General features: G+C 35.4%; 1 protein-coding gene across 3 annotated transcripts in view; it reads left to right on the forward strand.

Moving 5' to 3' along the window:
• The window catches only part of SMARCAL1 (SNF2 related chromatin remodeling annealing helicase 1), a 40752-nt gene extending 22425 nt beyond the window's left edge, over positions 1–18327 (forward strand). For all 3 annotated transcript variants that reach the window (XM_087920514.1, XM_026708032.2, XM_026708033.2), the window contains 8 exons: positions 3360–3500; positions 9724–9942; positions 11619–11689; positions 12725–12827; positions 13255–13437; positions 14481–14581; positions 16067–16166; positions 17956–18327. In XM_087920514.1, the coding sequence (XP_087776640.1) occupies positions 3360–3500; positions 9724–9942; positions 11619–11689; positions 12725–12827; positions 13255–13437; positions 14481–14581; positions 16067–16166; positions 17956–18147 (1110 nt within the window). In that variant the 3' untranslated portion in view covers positions 18148–18327. The remainder of the gene's footprint in view (positions 1–3359; positions 3501–9723; positions 9943–11618; positions 11690–12724; positions 12828–13254; positions 13438–14480; positions 14582–16066; positions 16167–17955) is intronic.
• Positions 18328–20483: the final 2156 nt, after the last annotated feature.

Raw genomic sequence — 20483 nt, forward strand, 5'->3', positions numbered from 1 at the left:
CTGGCACAGCAGAACAGATGATGGTTGGAAAAAGGAAAAACAGCAATTTAGCAGGCAAGTTTGCTGGGTAAGGAGTGAGTGGGTGGGGAAGGTTCCCGCGGGCCATGTGGGCTGCGCAGCCTTGTGTTTCTGTGCAGCCTGGATTAATTGCTTTGGGGGAGGTGAGATTTCTCTGCGGCCCACCAAAATTTTCTTACAGCCCACAAGTGGGCTTCAGCCCACCGGTTGGCGGCCGCTGCTCTAAAGTGCACATCTAGACCATGCATAGATTACCTACTTTTCTATCTCTAGAACAGTTACTATCAAAAGTAATTACCGGTATGTAGCTTCCAGATCATCTAGATTCAGACTCTACTTCTGTATCCTGTTTTATTTTATTTATTTCAAGACTTAACAGTATATGTCCTTCCAATTCACATAAAAATAACTCTTGGTAGCATATTTACAATAATATATACAACAATAATTGTATCACAACATACTGGGAAGGACTAATATGTACTATGATATGATATCATCATCATCATTTTACAACAGGATATCCAAAATAACTCTTTTTTTTAATATTCAACCTTTCTGTAACTGATTTTTCCTGTAGTGTGTTAAACTTTAAATCATTCTCCACAAATATACCTACTCAAAATTCTCTAGATAATAGTGATCCTTCTTGAATGCAATCTGTTTAATGGCATATCTAAAGCCAATGCATTGACTTCCTCCTTTGTTCCTAGGACAAAGTATAAAATAGACCAGAGGAATATAGGATTCTGTTGCATTGGTACACAGAAGTGGTAGAAGTTCTGAAATTCTTACTCTGTAATCATTTATCATTGAGCTATAATCATGTGGGTTGAATTACCTACAATAGTGGTGAATATGGAATATGTTTGATGAATTACAAGTCTCAAATTTTTCAGTGGCAAACAATGAATTAAATTTGTATGAAGATGCATACTAATAAAACATTAAGTTTTATTTTTAATGCTGAAATGCCATATTATGCAACTTTCCAGTATATAATGACTAACATCCATCCACTGAAATACAGGAAACAATGGCTGCTGAATTAGTTTTTCTCTGCATGGCTTTGGAAAATATAAACCCTTTGCGCTATGCGACTATAGAAACTGTTAATATGGCTTCTGAAAGTGTGTTTGCATCATTCGTTTACCCCTGAAAATAAGAGCTACCATGAATCTGATTTTCGTGTGTGCGGGCTTCAAAAAGTATTCTTTACTAGTCTGGAAACTTGGAGAACCTAATGCTCAGTTTTATCTATCAGAATACCACTCACTATAATTGGATAATTAGGGCTTTAATATTTTTAAGGGCAGATTCTGTCAGATTTTTTTTTTAGCCAATGTATTCATAGATCTACTCCTCATGGCTTTCTTTTTTCCTTACCTACGGTTAAGTGTTCACTCTTTTTATATACTCTCAATGCTCTTTATTCTGTTTAAAGTTGGAATATATGTTGCTGTCAAAAATCAAACAGTTATTTTTGCATCTGTTCAGTTTCAGGTCGAATTTGGATGCCTTGTGATGATGATGGGACACAATAGATTTTGGATTCTAACCTTGGGCTTCTTTCAAAGTTAACACTGTAACTTTGTATCTATTCTCTTTTATGACAGAAATGAAAACCAGATCCAGTCTCCCAATCGGTCTTTCTTTTTAAAAAAGTGTCTGTATTAAAATCATTATCAGCTATTTGGTTACAACACCCTTGACTTAAGCAGCCAAGCAGCTGATTAAGGCAGGAGAGATTGGCATCTGGAAGATGGCTATAATTGTAGCTCCAGTGCAATATGGATTTGAATAATCACCATGGTGCAAAGCACAGCAAAGAGCATAGTAACCACAGGCTATGGAAATCTTTTAAAATCACTGCATGGAAATAGGGCATTTTTTGCACCTTCGGTGGTTTTACTTCTTAAAATGTCCTTCGTATGCTCTTCATTTAGTTCTTTCACTATAGGTTGATAGAAAAGTTATGTGAAAATAAGATATTCTAGTATTTATGCCATCTCTTACCACTAATATTATAGCCAACCTATTTGCAAAACAGGTTAAAAAAAACACAAAGATTCTATCCAATTCCTAATTTTTGTTGTCGATTTATGTAGCTTAAAATCCCCCCCCCCCCAAGTTCTTCTTTCAGTGCAGTATATGCCATCACCTGCTGGCAGTGGCTGCCTTATTTCAATATAAATGAGATAAGCAATGAGGAACTTTGTAAGTGCTTTGGACTTCATTTACCAGCATTTGTGATTAGCCTGGCTACTGGATAGAGTTACAAACCAAGATACCAGAAAGTCACCATGTTGTTTTCCCCCTCCCTAGGACAAGTAAATCAGGTTTTTTCTTATATATAGGTAATCTTTGTGTAGTGTCTACAATTGGGACTAGCAGTTCTGTCATTAAGCAAAGCGGTCGCTAGGTGGAAAATCACATGACCATAGCTGTGTTTTCCTTTTCTCTACTCCCCAGCTCTCTGGAATGTTTATCTCAGCCCTAGGATAACTAGCAATTGATCCTACTTACATTCATTGGAGCGGAAGGGATTATAAGAGAGTAAACAGATTCATAGTCGGGAATACACATGGAAAGTAATGCAGTGGCAGTGACAGCCTTGAGCACACTATAACAACTGATGTACTCCCCATGTGCCTGCTTGCTTTTTTTTGTAAACCTTTCCTCTTCACTCCGCAAAGGGAGGGAGGGAGGAGAAAACAGCTCAGGCACAGGACAATACATATGGGCTGTAATAGTGAGCTCATGATTGAGGCATGTGAAGATCATGTAAATTGTAAATTTATTTTTTCAGCATCACCGTGACTTTGAATGATTATTGAACAAGGCAGTCAGTAAGCGAGGGCTACCTGTACACAGGAATAAAAATATTCAAAAACCAGAAGAAGACCATTTCCATTTTCTTGGATTTGCTTTTGTTGATCTGACAAGTGCCCTTTTTCATCAGAAACCTTTTAGAGGGAAGCTCCTACAGGGAAGGGCTGGACTAAGAATAACACTAATCAATTGGGGTTCCCTTTATTTAACTGGAATCAAGCATCAGCTAACAGGAAAAAATGTTGTAAAGTACTCTGTTTTGTCTGCTATCTAGCATGCTATTTGAATGTCCAAAGTACAGTGCTACAAAGAAACTTAAAACTGTTCTTCTGCACAAATTGCTTCCATATCTGAGTAAGAGTGCCTTGCCTACGGCCACCTGTTGAGTTGCCAGTAGAGGTGGGATTAAAGCAAGTTGGCACCTAAATCCACCATTTCTGACCAAGAAAGTTTTCCCCTCCTCCTCATTGCTTGGTATAATTCACTTTTTTGATATTATTCCCATGCAGGCTGCCAAACGAGTAATTTTATTATCAGGAACTCCTGCCATGTCACGTCCCGCAGAGCTGTACACGCAGATTGCAGTGGTCCGACCAACCTTCTTCCCTCAGTTCCATGATTTTGGGGTCCGCTACTGTGATGCTAAACAGGTAATCTAGGTATACTTACATGTCTGCCAGGAAAAAAAGGCTATTTGGGAATAATTTTCAGACTGGAGAGCATTTCATGCTATATATAGATTTAGCAAATTTGGTTTGCAGATTCCTTTCTGTAGAGAAAATAACTGTACAGCACTAACTGGCTGTAGAATGCATGCACCTGTAATTGTCTTGCTTTTTTTAAAATGAAGCTCTTAATGGAAATAAAATTTAGTCCTTCTTGAGCAAATGATATATCGGGATGAGGTATTACAGCTATCCCACTGGTGCAAAAATAATAATCTTCTATTTAACATTAAGACCACCAAGGAGGTTATAGTGGACTATAGGAAAAAAAGAGCAGACATTCAGCCACTGTATATAGAGGGAGTTCGTGTGGAACAGGTGGTTGAATGTAAGTATCTCGGGACCATCATTACAAATGACCTGACCTGGAGTGCAAACACCGCTGCTTTAATTAAGAAGGCACAACAACGGTTGTATTTACTAAGGATTCTTAGGAAACAACAACTGGCTGAGAGTCTACTGACTACCTTCTATTGGAGTTCAATTGAGAGTATATTATCCTACTGTCTCTGTGTATGGTTCTCGAGCTGCACAGTGGCAGAGAAAAAGGCAATTCAGAGGGTGATTAAGATGGCCCAAAACATCATTGGCTGCTCACTCCCCTCTTTGGAAGAACGGTATAGGAATAGATGTAAGAGGAAGATATTTAATATATTGAATGAGTCCTCTCATCCGGGACATCAGCTCTTTGAACTATTACCATCAAGAAGGAGATTCAGGGTATTAAGAACAAGGACGACTAGATTTAAGAACAGTTTTTATCCAAGTGCAGTTTTGAGTTTGAATGCAGGGTCATAAGATTTTTGTGGAATTTAATGGCTGAGAGTAATGGGATATTTACATTTTTAAATTGTATAGAGATTATTGTATGGTCTGTTGTGTTTAATTTTATTTTTCTTTCAATGGTGTTGTCCAGTTTTACTTGTGGAAGAGCACCTCATTTCGTTGCACCCGCTTGCGAGTGTAATGACAAATAAATTCTTATGTTTTATGTCTTATGTCTTATAAAAGCTGAGAAGCCTTAGGAGAATCTGATCTTCTGTTGTCGTACATCTTGTCTATGGACTTTAGTGTTAAATTCTTTGTCCAAAATCTTCCTTTTATCCAGAATGACTCTTTAATAGCATCCCTAAAGAATCTGCCATTTTGTTTTATAAAATGCCACAGGTTTTTCCAAAGTTCTTTGTCCATTCATATTCATATAAAGATTCATTTGTTTACTCTACAGAAAAGTTTCATTCCAAAATTAACTGTAACAACTTCCTATGTAATTTATAGACATATAAGGCATGGTTCACAGAATTATTAGCTAGGATTTTCTAGTTGTTCTTTTTTTTTGCAATAGCTATTTGGATCTTTGCCTTTGTTGGAGCTTGTCTTTGTTTTTCTTTTTTTTCTTTGGAAGTCCAATCTCTACACTTGTTTTTTATTTTAAAGGGAAAGCTTTAGTATTAATGTTTCCTTTTTTTTTTTAAGGAAATAGCCTTTTTTTCTCCTTTCCTGGTATTTTTGCTTTTTCATCTACCTTTCTGGTTTATTTTGATGCACTCTTTTCTATTTGAGACCTCTCAATTGGATTAAGGTGTTAAAGAACCTGAAGAATTTGTCCTTTTCTTTTTCTTTTTTCAAGCCTTTTTCTTCATCTAACTACTAATTGGATTAAGGTATACAAGAACCTGAGGAAATTTTGTCCTCCCCCCCTTTTTTTATCATTACTATTTGGCTTCTGTTTTTCTACTATTTTTATTTTGAACTACAATTGGTTATTTCACAATTGGATTAAGGTTTAGAAGAACCTGAAGATTTTGAATTGCTTAAAATGAGTAGGAAATGTACAGCTCCTGGTTCTTCAACTTCTACTTCTTCCTCTCCACCATCTGGAGGACAACGTTCAATACAGACAATGTTAAAGCAAGAAAAAGAACAAGAAAAAGTGACTCTGCAGATGATTGTGCAAGGAATTCAAAATATTCAAGCAAGATCAGAGAATATTGAAAAGAGACTAGAGAACATTGAACAAAGAACAGAGATCATTGAACAAAGAACAGGGAAAACCGATGAAAACGTGGAGAACATCCAACAAATGATGTTGAAGTATGATGAGAGGTTCCAAAAAATTGAAGAAGATGATAAACAAAGAGACAAGAAGATTGGAGATATTGATAATAGATTAACAGTGGCTGAACAAGATAAAAGTGGTATGTTGAGATGGGAGATGGGTAGATCAGAATTCTATCTTAGATTCCAAAACGTAGATGAAGAAAAAGGACAAAACTTAGCTGAGATAATGATAGAAATACTGGCTGAAGCTTTGGAAATAACTGAAGAGAAGATGATGGATGGAATAGATGAGATTTATCGAGTTTTCACAAGATATGCGATGAGAAATAGCTTACCAAGAGAAGTTCACATTAGATTTACAAAGAAAGCCATTAAAACACAAATATTGCAAGTGGCAAAAGAGAAAACATTGAAATATAAAAACAAGGAGATTGTGGTCTTGAAACAAATACGCAGGAGAGTGAGAGAGATGAGAAGAGAATACCGATTCCTGACTAAAATGCTACTTAAAAAGGAGGTGAACTATAGATGGCTGATTCCAGAAGGTTTAATATTCACATGGCAAGAACAAAGACATAGAATTGACTCAATTGAGAAAGCGGAATTATTTTATACAGAATTTTTTGGAGGGAAAGGGGAAGAGGCAGAAAAAGAAATCTCACTAATTGAATTCCAAGAGGATTGCCAAATGGCGATTGAAAAAGAAGGTGCAGTAGGTGGAAAGGTGGAAGCCAAAGAACAACGTGAACTAAGATCTACAAGAGCTGCTAAACCAAACTACAAAATATAACCATGGAAGAGAAAAAAACTGATTACAATCAATATAAATGGACTTAACTCAGCCGTTAAAAGAAGGAAAACCTTTCATAAATTAGAGAAATTAAAATTTGATATAATTTGTCTACAAGAAGTACATATTAAAAAACAATATGAACAATTGTTGATACAGCCAAAACTAGGGAAAATATTTACTTCCTTGACACAATGTAAGAAAAGAGGAGTGGTTTTATATATTAAAGAGACCATCCCAGCAAAATTGATTTATACCAATGATGACGGAAGAACACTAATGGTGGAAATAATGGACAATAATACGAAAACACTCCTGGTTGCAATCTATGCTCCGAATGACAAACAAGAAGAATTCTACCAAAAATTACATATGAAAATAATTGAACTAGACTATGCTGATATAGTTATGATGGGAGATTTTAATGGAATTGTAGACAATAAATTGGACTATACAGCACAGAAAACAGTAAAGCAAAACAGAAAGACTCTCCCTAAATCTTTTTTTAAAATGGTAGATGAAATAAACTTAAAAGATACATGGAGAGAAAGAAATGCTAAAACTAAACAATACACCTTCTATTCAGATAGACACTTATCATGGTCCAGAATAGATATGATATGGATGTCAACAGAATTAATAACTAATATTCAAGAAATAAATATTGAAACAAGTACATTGGATCACAATCCAATGACAATTAAATGGAAAGGACAAAATCTAGATGGATGTTAAATAATACTATTTTAAAGGGAAAAGACTTTACACAGTGGATGGAGAAAGAATTGGCTTTTTTCTTTAGAGAAAACAAAAAAGAAGATACATCAATTCAGAATGTATGGGATACAATGAAGGCATATGTTAGAGGCTTGATAATAGACTATACAAGGAAAAGAAATACTCTGAAAAGATTAGCCTCTAAGGCCTTAGAGGATGAGTATAAAAGACTTGAAAAAGAGCTACAGAAAATGCCACAGAAAAAGGACATCAAGCTAAAAATGGATATAGTTAAACATAAAATGGGTCAAATAGAAAAAGAAGAATTAGCACAGAAAATTAGAGGTGCTAAACAGAACTACTTTGAAGACACAAACAAACCAGGTAGATGGTTAGCATACAAATTGAGAAAGGAGAAAGAATCAAGGAAAATATTGCAATTAACAGATGACCAAGGCCAAGTTTGCTATGGTAGTAAAAAGAAGAAGGAAATCATTTGAGACTTCTATGGGAAACTATATATGCAAGAGAATATTGATGAGGAAAGAGTTAAACAGTACTTACAGAATGCTAATTTACCTCAGATACCTAAAGAGATTGAAACAATATTAGAAAGCAATATAATGACGATGGAGTTAACTGAAGCACTCAAGAAGCAAAACAATGAAAAGACACCAGGCTCAGATGGACTTCCGGCAGAATTTTACAAAACATTACAAGAATCGTTGAATCTTCCATTGCTAGAATTTATGAATGAAGTTATGTTAAAGAAGAAGATACCTAAATCATGGTCAGAAGCCTATATTACACTTATTCCAAAAGAGGAGGCTGATCCATTACAAATTAAGAACTATAGACCTATATCTCTACTAAATGCAGATTATGAAATCTTTGCTTCAATATTGGCAGAAAGACTTAAAAAATATCTAAATAATTTTATTCATCCTGATCAAAATGGATTTCTGCCAAAGAGACAAATTAAAGATAATATGAGAGTAATCTTGGACACCTTGGAATACTACAAGGCACATCCTGAAAAACAAAACATTAAGAAGAAATTACTATGCGTGCTCAGTGCAGCTAATTTGCTCCACTAGTTTTCTGCAACACCAGAGTTCATTGATTTAACCCTCTTTCTCTAGGCATGGAAATGTTTGTGGTTATATTAGCTTATATTAGCAAAAAGATATGTGAATTATATACCCTGAATAGACAAGGGTATATTGTTACTGAATTTTTGGCTAAATTTTAAGCACAGTTAAAGGGGTAGTGTTTTAAGGATATTAGAATCTAGACATTATGTCAACATCCATAGATACATTCTTAGAAAAGAGCAGGGGTGGGATTCTACCAGTTTGCACCTATTTGCTAGAACCGGTTGTTAACATTCTAAGCAGTTCAGAGAACTGGTTGTTAGAAAAAAAATTCTAGCCTAATCCTGTAAGGAAGACAGGAAGGAAACATTCTGGTGTTGCTTACAGAAACTGCCTCTCCGTTAACCCTTATTACATTCTTGGCAGGACTAGACGTCCTGTCTCAGGAACTTCTCTGGAGTTTTTTTCCCCTCCTTTGCTGGTACTTTGCTTGTGTGGAGTTCAAAGTTACAATGGCACTGAAAAAAGTGACTTATGACGATTTTTCACACTTACAACTGTTGCAATATCCCCACAGTCATGAGAGGCCAGGCGAGGAGTTGCGTGCCTCGATGTGAATGAAATTGAGTTGGCCACGCCCAGCCAATAACATGACCACCGAGCCATGCCTACCCAGTCACATGACCACCAAGCCATGCCCACCAACTAAGCCACGCCCACAGAACCGGTTGTTAAAAAATTTGAAGCCCACCCCTGGAAGAGAGCCAGTTTGGTGTAGTGGTGAAGGTGCATTCAGTGGGGCATTGGGTACCTTTAAGCTGATGCCCAGGTATCTGTGACCTGATTCTGGCATACAAACTGTTCCTCCTTCATTCTCCTCAGCTATTTGTTTTAAGTAAGAAGCTTTTTTGTTGTTGTTGCTGGTTGTAAAGAGCCAGTAATCCCATTACTTTTATCCAGAGATTTATTTGAATTAGACTTGTCAACGGGACTACAAAAAAGAGACTGATATCCTTAGAATGCCATAAAGGACCAATGAGTACTGAAGTTCTTCTTACAATTAAAATGCAAGTCTTTACAATAAGGAAAGGGGGGTGGTATATATAATTTTTTTTAGAAGTTTTAAACTAGAAGATAAAAACTAACAAAGTAATATGAAGAAGAAAAAAGCCAAAAATACAAGAAAAGAAGAAAAGTTGAAAAAAAACAAGAAAGAAACAAGTATAAGGAAGTGGCTACTTATATTCTTCACAACAGTTACAAATACAGATATATTTTGATCTTTCTCTAAACTTACTTCATATTGCCTTTATATAATCTACCCTAATAATCAAACCCATAAATCACAAGTTCATTGTTTTTTTCGTTTTTATGCGAATGGTTCCTAAGAGGCTGAGTTGGGTGTTTTAAAATGTTTATTGTGCTGATGAGGGAAAGGTTCTCGCTTTGCATTGCAACTCACATTAATGTCCTGCATGAATTTCAGGGGCCCTGGGGATGGGATTATTCTGGATCTTCCAACCTTGGGGAACTGAAGCTCCTGTTAGAAGAAACAGTCATGATCCGTCGCCTGAAATCTGATGTGCTTTCTCAGCTTCCTGCAAAGCAACGCAAAATGGTAGTGGTAACTCCAGAAGGCATTAATTCAAGAACCAAGGCTGAGTTGGCAGCAGCTGCAAAGGAAATGGCAAAGGGTTTTAAAAGCGTAAGTCAAAAATATTAGTCTGGAATATGGCGGTATTTAATTAGAATGCTAAAATAACTGTTTTAAAGTGCAAAACATAGATACTGATTAACAGAGTTGGAAGGGAGCTTGTGGGTTATCTAGCCCAACCCCCTGCCCAAGCAGACCCTACACCATTTTTGACAGATGGAAGTCCAGTCTCTTCTTGAAAGCTTCCAGTGATGAAGCTCCCACAACTGCTAAAGGCAAGCTGTTCCATTGGTTGATTGTTCTGTTTTGTTTGTCTTCTAAATGAATTATAATTGTAATTTATTTTTTCAAATTCTAGAATCTAGAATTCTAGAATGCCACATCTCAGAATTGTACTAACCCATGAAGAAAGGACATATCTAATAAGTTTCTAAAGCTGAGCACTTTAAAACCAAACAAATCCATTCTGGGTTTTCTCTGTGGTATGTTTGAAAGCTCAAACCATAGTATTGATTCATAATGAAGGTTAGCGTAAAGTAGGCTTTGGCATGATATGCTTGTGTTTCTCAGGTGAGAGAGGTGGTTCTATTTGTGTAGGTTTGTTATGAGGCAAGATCACTGACTGCAGGTTTTAATGAAGGTTTGCCCATTCAGCAGATTGGAGAGGAGGCAGAGTAACTTTGTTTAAGCTGTGCCTTTGTTTGAGAGGCAACTACTAGAAGATAAATGTCATGGGTGGAAAATCTTAAGTCAGGCCCACTTCACATGTTGTGCATTGAATGCATCTTCAAATGGATTCTAGGGTAAAGCACACGGGTAGGGAGGAAGGCACCTAAGAAACTTAAATAATGAAATTATTTGCAAGTCTCCATGTGCTTGGTCACCGCTACTTTAGAATAAAAGAAAATCAAAGAGTTTCATAAATAGTCAAATAAGGATTTCTTTTCCTATTAGAGTTATTTAATGGTCCCAGGACTTCTTTGGTGTTTCAAAGTCTTATGATTTCTAAAATGTTTTGAGTTGCAAAACTGATAAATAATACATAGATGATGTGAAATCCACTGATATTCATTTTGTTGAAACTGTGTTAAATTATAGAACTGTGTATATGTAATAATTTTATTCCAAATAATGTATACATTTTGATACATTATACATGTATCATTAAACTTGGGATATATACTTTATATACATTTTATATATATATAAGTTATATATTAGCCATGAGATAGACATTAGCCATAGGGGAAAAAGGAAGTTACTAAGGGATTTCCAAACAGATCACTGTTTCAACTTCTGGTAGCTTCCCATTCCTAGGGACTAAGAAATTAATCTCCTAGAGTCTCTTTGATAGTGAGATGGGCAGCATATAAATTTAACAATAAATAAATTGGTGCCAAGTGTTTTCAGAATTTCACTGTTGTCAAATTTAGCAAATAGTGCTAGTTTGGGGGCAAAGAATTTGGGTTTATAAATTTTTGCCTTTTAAAAACTCTGCCTTTTTGTTCTCAGTTTAATGACACTAGTTTTTTGCATTCTTAATCCTAACTCACCTAAAAGTAAAAACCAAAAGGAGACTAGGTCAGGGTAGAATTAATTTGCATTGGGTTGAATATGCAATTCAGAGGTTATAGGATTTTTAAAAAGTACTTTTAAAAAGTTGTGAATTTTTCTTACCCTCTGAGTTTGTAGGTATAACCAAAGAGTTTTTCAAATAATTTTTCCAGAAGCAAGAACAGAAGGAAGCACTCATTGTCTTCTACAACAAGACTTCAGAAGCCAAAATTCACTGTATCCTGTAAGTTGCTTTTTTTTGGCGTGTAATGCAGCTAGTTATCAGATCAATCCTGACTATAATGGAAAGATGCAACATACTGTAAGCGTGGTTTGCTTGGATCCTAGAGAAATATCTGTTAAAAGACTTAAGAATTATAATGGAAATATCTGTAGTGAGACAGTCTGATGAATTTTATTAGAATTGTGTTCAGTGATACAAACACCAATTGTTCCCATTATTTTTACTTAATATTAATCATTTTGATCAGGCAAATTTTTAGGTAGAGATTGCCAACAGTAAGATAAACTACCAATCAACTGAAGTAACTGTTTCCTTATCTTAGAGCAAAAGGTACTCAGTCTTTCTTTGCTTTGCTAAGTTATGGCTAATAGGCTTTGAATCTTCCAAGTTGTGAATTTGGGAAGTGGCATAAGAAGAGATGCTAGCTATTACAGGGAACTTTGTAGAGATCATAATAGAGTAAGATGTGAGCCCAGGACCCAGCAGCACCCAGACTTCTCTTTGTGAAGGAATGTTTCTATATGTACCCTCAAGAACTGCTAATAGTAAGATGTCAAACTCTGTTGGCATAAATATGGTATTTGTGAAGGGTGAATTCCTCAAGGCATCTTAAAAATCTGATTTTCTGTGCATTCTTTATAGAAATGTAACTAAGTTCCATGTGAATTCTATATATAAAAGCTTTGTTTAAATTTTGCCATGGCCTGCTCATGAGTTTAAAAGATGGTATCCATAGTATTGTAGTTGCTTCAATTTTTGGAAGATCGATAGCAATTGGCCAGAGTTAGCTGTTGATCAAGGCTTTGGAGACAAAATTTTGCTTTAAGGATAGGGTACCTGACCATACTCTCAGTTTGACTTTGTTCAACACTACCTTAGTGTAGATTGAAGGCAAATAATAGTTTTTTAGCTAGTGCTTTTGACCCATTTTTTTGCCTCGTGGTGCCAAAAGCTCTAGTCTAAATTATCTTGATTTCACAAATCTCAAGTGTATGCAAAAACAATACTATTTATGTTTATTCTCCCTAATTGCAGAGAATATATCCTAGATTTATTGGAAAGTGGAAGACAGAAATTTCTGGTATTTGCTCATCACAAGCTAATTTTGGATGCAATCTGTGAAGAATTGGAGAAAAAGGTACAATTGCTGCTGCATAACTCCATAGTGAGGTCAAGGTTAGGGTTAGGAGGTTGGAATCACTAGTCTAAATAATCTACTTTACACATGAATTCTTCACGTTTTAATTCTATTTATGAAACTGAGTCCAATAGCTTATAATTATTTTGGTTACTAGGTGATGTAATAACTGAAAATGAGCATATATAGATTTTGCCTAATATTTAATTGTGGGGACATCCAGAAACTTTCTTTCCTTGAGTTTATACATCTTGAGACACGAATGGAACTTACTTAGATATAAGAATAGGAATGTAACTTGTAATGTCTCGGTTCTGAAAAGCTCAGCTTGGCATAGTGAGAGCAAATCTTTACATTTTTGGACAGGAGCTAAGAAAAAAGCAAACTTTGGTGATGTTACTCTTTGTTTCTTCTCCTTCTCTTTCAGAACATTGGCTTCATTCGTATTGATGGTTCCACCCCCTCAGCTGAGCGTCAGTCTCTCAGTCAAGAATTCCAGTTCTCTGATAAGCTGTCAGTGGCCATCCTCTCCTTGACCGCTGCTAATATGGGCCTTACCCTCTCTTCTGCCGACTTGGTTGTATTTACTGAATTGTTCTGGAACCCCGGGGTAAGAAGACTTTGTCCAATATTGCTCCTGCTAAAATACGTTTTCCATTCATCCATCCATCCAATAAATTTACATTGCCACTCAACTTATATACATGACTGTGTACAGCTATCACTTTAAAAAAAAAAACATAAGATAAAACAGCTCAAAATTAAAACAATATCATCATTCTGTTTAAAGTAGAAAATTTAGAGGGAATTGAATTTCACATAGAGAAGGAAGAATTTGGCAAAGAAGAAGTAATTTTGCTTCACATAATTTTCTACATAAACTAGTAACTCCAATTCTTTTATGCCGATCTTAGCCTTCTAACAGGATTGCTTCATAGCTATGGTCATTGGTGAAACATAAGGGAAAAGTATTGCCTGGAGGCAAGTATTGTGTATAGGATTATTTTGTCTCACACTCTTCGATTTATTTTATGTTAGTCTCTTGTCAAAAAGAGTTAGAACCTTTATAAGCTTTCCTATTATTAAAAAAAGGCCATTGGAAATAGTGGTAAGCATGCCAAGTCTGCTTCCCTTAGCATAGAGAAGAGCAAAAATTTAAGAGTCTCCCCATGTGACTTAAAGGATGGAAAATATGCTGGAAATTATCATGTTAGTCTTCACTGATAGAGATTCTTTGAATATGGAAGAAAGAGGAAGAAGGACAAGATAAAGAGGAAAAGATCTGTTTCTGCTTCTCTTTCTTGCATGTAAAACATCTATTTTTGCAATGTCTGAAGAAGGTTAATGAATCATTTTTCTAATATAAATGGGAATACACCAAATAATCAACTAATCCACTTAAACATTATTATAAGAACAGCTACATACTCTCTGAATCTTGTCTCTAAAACGGGTACATTAGGAATCCCATCCACCAGTTCTCTTATTTTTAAATATATTTTTGTCACCCACTTGAAACGGAACTACCATCACATTATTCCAAATACATTATATCACTAGTTTATTATGTATTGTAGTATTGTTTATTGGTTCATTGATCACAGCAGTTTTCTTTGTTTTTTTCTAATTTATATATTCTACTTTTAAATATAGGTTTTGATGCAAGCGGAAGATCGGGCACACCGAATTGGACAGACGAGTTCTGTGGATATCCATTATTTGGTAGCAAAGGGCACAGCAGATGATTACTTATGGTAGGGAGAATAAAATGTTTTTATACCTCTATAGATTACGACTTATGATCCTGAGAAAATAAATAATACTTCAATAGGAATCTTGAGTTCAATAGTACTTCTATTGTGATAAAATGGCACATCAGCGCTGTTTCCTGATCTTCCTCTTGCTGTCTCTATCAGTATGACAAATAATGATAAAGTACTTGGATTCTAGAAACATGCAATTGCAGAATTTTATTGCAGAAATTGAAATAGCTTTAATGTGGTTACTAAGAGCCAGGTGATCTAGTTGTTAAGGAATCAGGCTAGAAACTGGGAAATCATGAGTTCTAGTCCCACCTTAGGCATGAAAGCCAGCTGGGTGACTTTGGACCAGTCACTGTTTATCAGCTCAGTCCACCGCACAGGTTTGTGGTAGGCAAAATAAGAGGAAAGAGTATTAGGTATGTTCACCACCATGAGTTATTGATAGATAATAAATACAAACTACTGCTGTATTCTAACTCTGTAACACATCGAATAGAGAATTTAAAACCTGAGTGTTGAGAAGGGATGGACCTATTCTTGCCAAAAATGTTTTGTGACTTTTATTTATTTATGTACAAGATTTATATGGCTGTCCATCATAAGCAACTCTGGACAATTCTCAACAATTACCTTACACTCTTCAGCAATTCATATGCTGTAAATTTCAGAGTTGTGCACTGCATTTATGTGCTACTTTTGCTTCAGGAACTTAAGGCATGTAGATGGAACCACCATCCAATATTATCTTCAAAGCAACTGTGTGAGACAGTATAGGTTGAAGTTTAGAGATTGCCTCAAATCGATCAACAGGTTTTATGGCTGAGTGAGGATATTAGAATACTCCTGGTCCCAATCCAGTATTAATGATTGTATTACATAAGAAAAATTGAACACATCTAATGCATGCCATCTATTGTTTTATTACAAACAAATAATTTTTAATAGTTTTCATGACCTGCATGATTATAATAGTAACTAGATGTATTAGCTTCATTATAATAGCCATTTTCAGTATGCAAAAAGTACTGAAGGACTGTCCCTTAGTATGTTTTGATAATTGAAGTTACTGTTGTCAACTCATAAAATATTTCTATGGTCTTTTTAGAGTTGCCAAGGGAGGGGGAAAGGGCAGTGCGGCAGCTTGGAAAGCGAAAGTGCACTCCATAAATAGTTTTTCAAAAATAGTAGCTAGATGACTGAAGTTTCTGTGCACAAAATTCTAATTGGAGAACATGATTGATGACTCTTGGCTATGGATATGTCTCATTGGAGAATATGAATTATTATACACCCAGGGGTAGGGGAAAACCAGCGTCAAGGGTGACAATGAATTATATGTCTCAGAGTTGGCTACACCCAGGCAGTGCCAGACATGTTAACTCCCAATAAATCCTTTTGAAATTTTAGAAGTTTGGCTTGAGACTCATGATATAATTAGGGTAACTGCCAGAATCCTGACAACTGTATTTTTCATAGGCCACTGATTGAAAAGAAGATCAGGGTGTTAGGTGAAGCTGGTTTATCAGAAGTCAAGTTCTCTGAGACAGCGGAAACTACAAATTACTATACCTGCAAGGTAAACTACTGTATTGCAAACAATGTTTCACAATTTAATGCATGATAGTTCTTAAAACATGTAATACTTTGAGCAGCAAAAGAAGGAAGCAAATGGGGATTATAATACATACAAATGTATTTAAGACATTTAGATATAAGTATGACATTTAGACATTAATGACAGCCCTTTAGAGCAGGATTGGGGAACCCGAGGCTCTCCCAGAATCCTTCATCCTTGCCTGAGCTGGCTATGATTGATGGATAAATCCAGAAGGCCACTGGTTCCCTAATCTAGCTTTAGAGAAGCAAAATTAATTATGGGAGAAAGAACAGAGATGTGAGGGCTGTAATTAAAATAACAACAGTAAAAATTTCTGATGTGACCAAAATGATGCGGGACAATTTTGAAGTAAAGTCTGCTTACAGACACTAACCATTTACTGAGCGGTTTGCAGATCTGTGGGCACAAGTGCACTTCAGTCTAATTTCAGAAGACTTGTCCAGGCAATAAATTCAAACCTCTATTAAGAATTCTCTCTCTTTCCCACAGCCTAATAGCAATATAGCACTTAGATTTATATACCACTTCACGGTGCTTTACAGCCCTCTGTAAACAGTTTACAGAGTCAGCATATTGCCCCCAACAATCTGGCTCCTCATTTTACCCACCTCAGAAGGATGGAAGGCTGAGTCAACTGTGAGCCTGATGAGATTTGAACTGCCAAATTGCAGGCAGTCAGCAGCCAGCAGAAGTAGCCTGCAGTACTGCATTCTAACCATTGCACCACCATGGCTCATGCTAATGCTTGAGGAGGAGAGAAGAGAGAGGCCAGGAAAGAAAGTGTACTCCAGAGAAAGAAGGAACACACTCATCCATGTTTATAAATAGAACTATTCAGTTCTTTCTTTAGCCATACCCACTCATTTGACTTCCAGCAGCTAATCTCCTATCTAGGACTATGTAAAGTTTACTCAAATAAAACTTCTCAGTTTGTATGTATAATGCCAGTGAGTTGATCTTTTCCTCAGAATACATCCTAGTTAGAAAGGTAGTTACAGGTAGTCCTTGACATATGAAGTAATGGAGCATGCCCATTATGTTCACAGGTCATAAGGGCAAAGATTTTACAACTTTTTTGTGGCATATGTTAAGCAGCTGCAGCAATCATAAAGTGAAAGCTGTGGTAATTAAATCTGTAATCATTAAAAGCAGTGGTTTGCTGTCGGCACAGTTTTGCTGAAAACTGGAATTAAGTGCCAATTTTTTGCAAAACCATCATAAAATGGGGTTCACATGACCACGAATTGCTGCAAACTGTCATAAATGTGGCCGTGATGTCCAGTGCCTAAGTTTGGTCGCATGACTGCAGAGGGAGCCTCCCCATTGGAACTTTGAATCCGTGACATAAGTCCTCAATTTGGGTCAGTCATAACTTTAAATGAGTCATCAAGCGACCAGTCTTAAGTTGAGGATGATCTGTACCATTAGGATTATTTGGGGGAAGTTAGGGCCCATGTTTGGATCAAAGGAAGGCACCCACTGGCTGCATTGCTTTTTGACAAATGTGTTCCTTTGTTACTGAGAATATGACCACCAGTTTCTTGTGCCTCTCTTATTTTTTTTCAGATGGCAGGGAGAAATAAATATATGGTTCAGTTCTCTTTCTAATATCTGGAGGTTTTTTGGTATCTCTATGCATTTCCGTGTTACTTTTCTGAATTTATGTTTTACTGATGATTGGAGCTGTTTTGTTATAAAGAAACAAGTCAACAGGAGTTTGACAAAGGCTTTATCTTTAATTCCATAGGAGGACACCAAGCAGCAGACCATGTTGGACCTTTTCCAGAAGATTTTCTCAGAGGATATAGAGGAAATGGACGAAGCCTTCTTTGGGGAGGCAGTGGAGACATGTGAAGATTCTGGGCAGGAAAACTCATTGAACAATAGAGCAGGATATTTTTTCTCAGCAAGTCCATGCAAAAAAAAGCGTACTCAATAATCTCCATTGATACAAGTGTATTATAGAACATTATATAATTATGCTTATTTTTATTAGTTAAATTGTTATTTAAAGAGAAAAAAAATCAGTGCCATCAGGGAATTATTTGGTTTCTCAAATAAACTATGTTTAAATGTAGAATATATACATATTTATATAATAAAACAAATCTCTATTTTACTCAGTCATTTGTAGTTCAAAGCTCTGCATGCTGTAACATAATGGAATTTGAATCTCAGGTAACTGTATTTTCAGATTGAAATTCTAATCCTATCAACTATTGAAAAACAAACTTTAATCATAAGAGTTCCAAAAGTTCCTGGATCGTCTATCCAAATATTTACTTTAAAGCAATATTTTTTTCCTCAGGATACCCCAGAGGATCAACATAAATAAAATCTTTTGCCAGTGCAAACCGGAATTTGGCCAAAATTTGAACACTACAATTTGTCAGATAATTTCACTGATTGATTTTTGTTCAAATTTTAAATATTGGGTGTTCAGTAAAGTAAGCAATATGTGAATTTTTTTTAGGTGTTTTCAGAACAATTAGTGGATCCGTAAATTTTTTTGAAGGAATATATGATGGGAGAAAAAGTTAATATTAAGAATTATAAATATCAAGCAAATAAATATACAATTAAAAATAAATAATTATTCTTAATAAACATCCAAGAAAAAAAGAGTATTCCTATTATTAATTCATATTAAATTGAATAGAAGAGCCAGTTCGTAGTCATAGTTAAGGCTAGAAATCAGAAGGCTGTGAATTCTAGTCCTGACTTGGGCTCAAATATAGCTCTATGGCTTGGGCCATTCACTCTTTCTCACCCCTAGAAAGGGAGCAATGGCAAATCACTTCTGAAAAACCTTGCCAAGAAAACTGTAGGGACTTGTGCAAGCGAAGTCCAAGAAGAATCAGGAGTGAACGGAAGGGGAAACATATTTTAATGGGCTTCTTTGAAAATTGAGCACAAGTTTGCAGTTAAGCCCTTAATTAAAACTTCATTTAAAAGGTATAAATCTCGAGTTTAACTGAACAATTAGCCAAAACCGATATATAGCTGATAGTTTAGATCCTTTCCCTACATACAATGAAATATTTTTTTAAAAAATATTTTTATTAATTTTCTTTTGTTACATCGTAAATCATCATGGAATCAACAACATTCTTGGCATCTATACAGGTTTTGGGTTTAAATATCATAATACATTATATTACATTTGTCTACTATTAAATAATAGCTTTAACTATGATTACTATTCTTATATCTTTATACAATTTACAAAATTTTATTTTACTTTCTTAAGGATTGTTTCAATTAACATTTTTGTCTCACTTCTTAGTTCTGTTTGTTATCCATTTATACCAATTGTTCCAAATTGAAAAGAATTCAGAGTCATCTTTTTCTTTCAACTTCATTGTTAACATATTCATCTCAGCACTTTCTGTTACTTTGTGTATTATTAGTTCTTCATTAGGGGTATTTGGTGTTTTCCATACCTGCGCAAAGGCTATTCTGGTGGCTGTTGTAATATGTAACAATAAGTATTTTACTTCTTTCGGTAATCTTTCTTTGATGATTCCTAAGGGGAAGGTTTCCGGTCTGAGCTCAATCTGATAACCAGTGATCTCTTGTAACCAATTTTTTATTTGAATCCATTATGTCCTGGCCTTGGGGCACAACCACCACATATGATAATATGCACCATCAACTTTTTTACATTTCCAACATTTGGGACTCACGTTGGGGTAGATTTTTGCCAATCTCGTTGGAGCTAAATACCATCTATAAAACATTTTGTACGTATTTTCTTTGTATGTTGCAGATACCATTAACTTATAATTTATGTTCCATATTTTCTTCCATTCCTCTAATTCTATAGCGTATCCAAAATTCTGTGCCCATGCAATCATTGTGCTTTTGACTATTTCCTTTTCCATTTTAAAATCTAATAAATATTTGTATATTTTAGTTATAAGTTTTTGTTCCAGTCCCATTAATATTTTATCTAATTGGTTCTGCCCTTTGTCAAATCCAAAATCTTTTAAGTCTTTTTTATATTTATTTTGAATTTGCAAATATGACCACCAATCGATTATGATTCCATTTTCCTTCAGTTCTTGGTTTGGTTTTAATTTTCCTTGACTATCTAATAATTCTTCATAGCTTACCATTTTCCGTAGGTCTAATCTATTTAGATGGATTATGGCTTCCATGGTTGACAGCCATCATGGGATTTCCATATAGTGTTTGCCTTTGATATTTTTCCAGTGTAATCAATGAATCTTTTATTCGGTGGTGATTGAAATAGGTATGTACATTACTTTTGTT

This window comes from Pseudonaja textilis, chromosome 1, assembly GCF_049901715.1.
Source record: "Pseudonaja textilis isolate UNSWEBS1 chromosome 1, rPseTex1.2, whole genome shotgun sequence".
NCBI lineage: Eukaryota > Metazoa > Chordata > Lepidosauria > Squamata > Elapidae > Pseudonaja > Pseudonaja textilis.